At 42.8% G+C, this 2101-nt stretch overlaps 1 protein-coding gene across 1 annotated transcript in view; it reads right to left on the reverse strand.

Moving 5' to 3' along the window:
* Positions 1–2101, reverse strand: part of Nmur1 (neuromedin U receptor 1) — a 35502-nt gene that overhangs the window by 24060 nt on the left and 9341 nt on the right. The window contains exon 2 of the mRNA XM_021174431.1: positions 1169–1358. Within this exon, the coding sequence (XP_021030090.1) occupies positions 1169–1177 (9 nt within the window). The 5' untranslated portion in view covers positions 1178–1358. The remainder of the gene's footprint in view (positions 1–1168; positions 1359–2101) is intronic.

Raw genomic sequence — 2101 nt, forward strand, 5'->3', positions numbered from 1 at the left:
TTTCTTTTAGATTCATTTATTTTGATGTTTTATGTTTATGTGTGTTTTGCCTTCATGTATGTAGGTACATACACCCTACATGCATGTGTATGTATATATATATATATATATATATATATATATATATATATATATATACGCACATACATACACACATATGCATATGACATCACATATGCACAATGTGCATGCCTGGTTGCCAGGGAAGTCAGAAGGTGTTGGATCCCCTGGGACCTATAGTTACAGAAGACAGACTGCCACGTAGGGCTGGAAATGGGTCAGTGTGGCAAGAGAAGAGAGAGCTCTTACCAGCTGAGCCACAACTCCAGCCCCATTTTTGTTTTGTTTTTTTAACTATGTACATGTATTGCCTTAAAACCACAAGACAAAGCAAGACAGTGCCAGTGTCTGGCCTGGGAAACTTGGGCAGTGAGCGGTGGGTGCCTCTCTCCCTCTTTGCTCACTGACAGATCCCCCTTGGTTTATTTCCTGCTGTTCGTATCCAGATGAAGCTCTACAGTCCCAACCAGAAGAAGCCACAAGAAAATAAGTGGCATTTTTTGAGGAAATCATCTAAGAGAGAGACAGCTGACAGGAGTCATCTTCACCCTTAGCTGTACTTTGCTACCTAATTTCTGAAGAGGGTTGTGATGGGTGGAGGGTCTCACAGCCCTAAAGACTGGGGATGCAGCTCGGGGGTAGAACATATGAGCTGAGAAGGTATGAACCCTCTGATTTAATCCTCAGCACTGTAATAAAGGTGTGAGTGTGTGTGTGTGTGTGCATGTGTGTGTGTATACATGCGTGAGCACATGCGCACATACATGTGGATGTATGGAACTCTAAGAAAGTATGTATGCATAGGGCAATAAGTCTCTGGTGATTCTTAGGAGCTTCTAGGCCAGCCCTGGACATAATACAAAGTTCCTGTCTAGGGGGCTCTGCAGGGAATCAGAGACACTATCGTTTTTATTTTATTATTATTATTTTCATGTGTATATGTGTATGATGTATGTGTTTGGGCATGCACATACTTCTGTGCGCATGAGGAGGTCAGAGGACAGCTTTGTGGTCCTTTCCTCCTCCTGAAACCTTTATATCAGTGGCTAAGATTGTATAGCAAGTGCCATTACATGCTAAGTCACCAAAGTAGCCCCAAGAACAGTACCTTTGTCATCAATGTCAGTTATGGACTGGTGATCTTGCTAGAGTTCTGGGGAGGTTGGCACTGACAGCTGAGCCTGGAAATTGCACTAGTTGCTTCTGCTAGTGGGTCATGTGCTCCTAACTGGTCCTCGGAAGACAAGGAAATACAGCAAAGCAACTGGAGAGACAGACACGGCCACTCTTCCCAACACCTGGCATAAAAATATGAAATATCTTTATAGTTCATTAAATAATGCAATGAAATAATATAATAATATAACTCCAGTTCCAGGAGATCTGACATCCTTTCCAGGCCTCTTTAGGCTCCAGCCACACACACAGTGCACTGACAGTCACATATGCAAAGAATCCACACTCATGAAATAAAAAGTTTTAGTCTTTTGTTTGTTTTTCAAAACAGGGTTTCTCTGTGTAAGCCCTGGCTGTCCTGGAATTAGCTCTGCAAACCAGGCTGGCCTTGAAATCAGAAATCTACCTGCCTCTGCCTCCTGGGTGCTAGAATTAAAGGTATGCACCACCAACTGGACAAAAACTTTAAAAATCTTAATAATAACATAATAAAATCTTAGCTGGGTAATGGTGGTGAGCGCTCTGGATGCAGAAGTAGGTAGATCTGAGTTCAAGACCAGCCTGGTGTAGAGGAAGAGTTTCGAGACAGCCAAGGCTATAGTTGTCTTTTGCTACTCTGTGGGTTCTCTTTTCTTCCACCCTTCTCCACCCTTCTCCCACCCTTTCAACCTCTAACACTAGATAAGAGAGAAGAAAGGATGGAGAGGCAAGGAAAGAGGTCCCTGAATATAGTCTGGGGTCAGAAAGGGGCAATGCTATCATTAGACTACTTCCTGCTGATTTGGAGCATCAGGTTCCTGGGGTAAGTTTGATCTTAGCTGCCAGGATATCTAATTTCTTCTTCTTGCTTCTTCTTTTTTTTTTT

This window comes from Mus caroli, chromosome 1 (genome assembly GCF_900094665.2).
Source record: "Mus caroli chromosome 1, CAROLI_EIJ_v1.1, whole genome shotgun sequence".
NCBI lineage: Eukaryota > Metazoa > Chordata > Mammalia > Rodentia > Muridae > Mus > Mus caroli.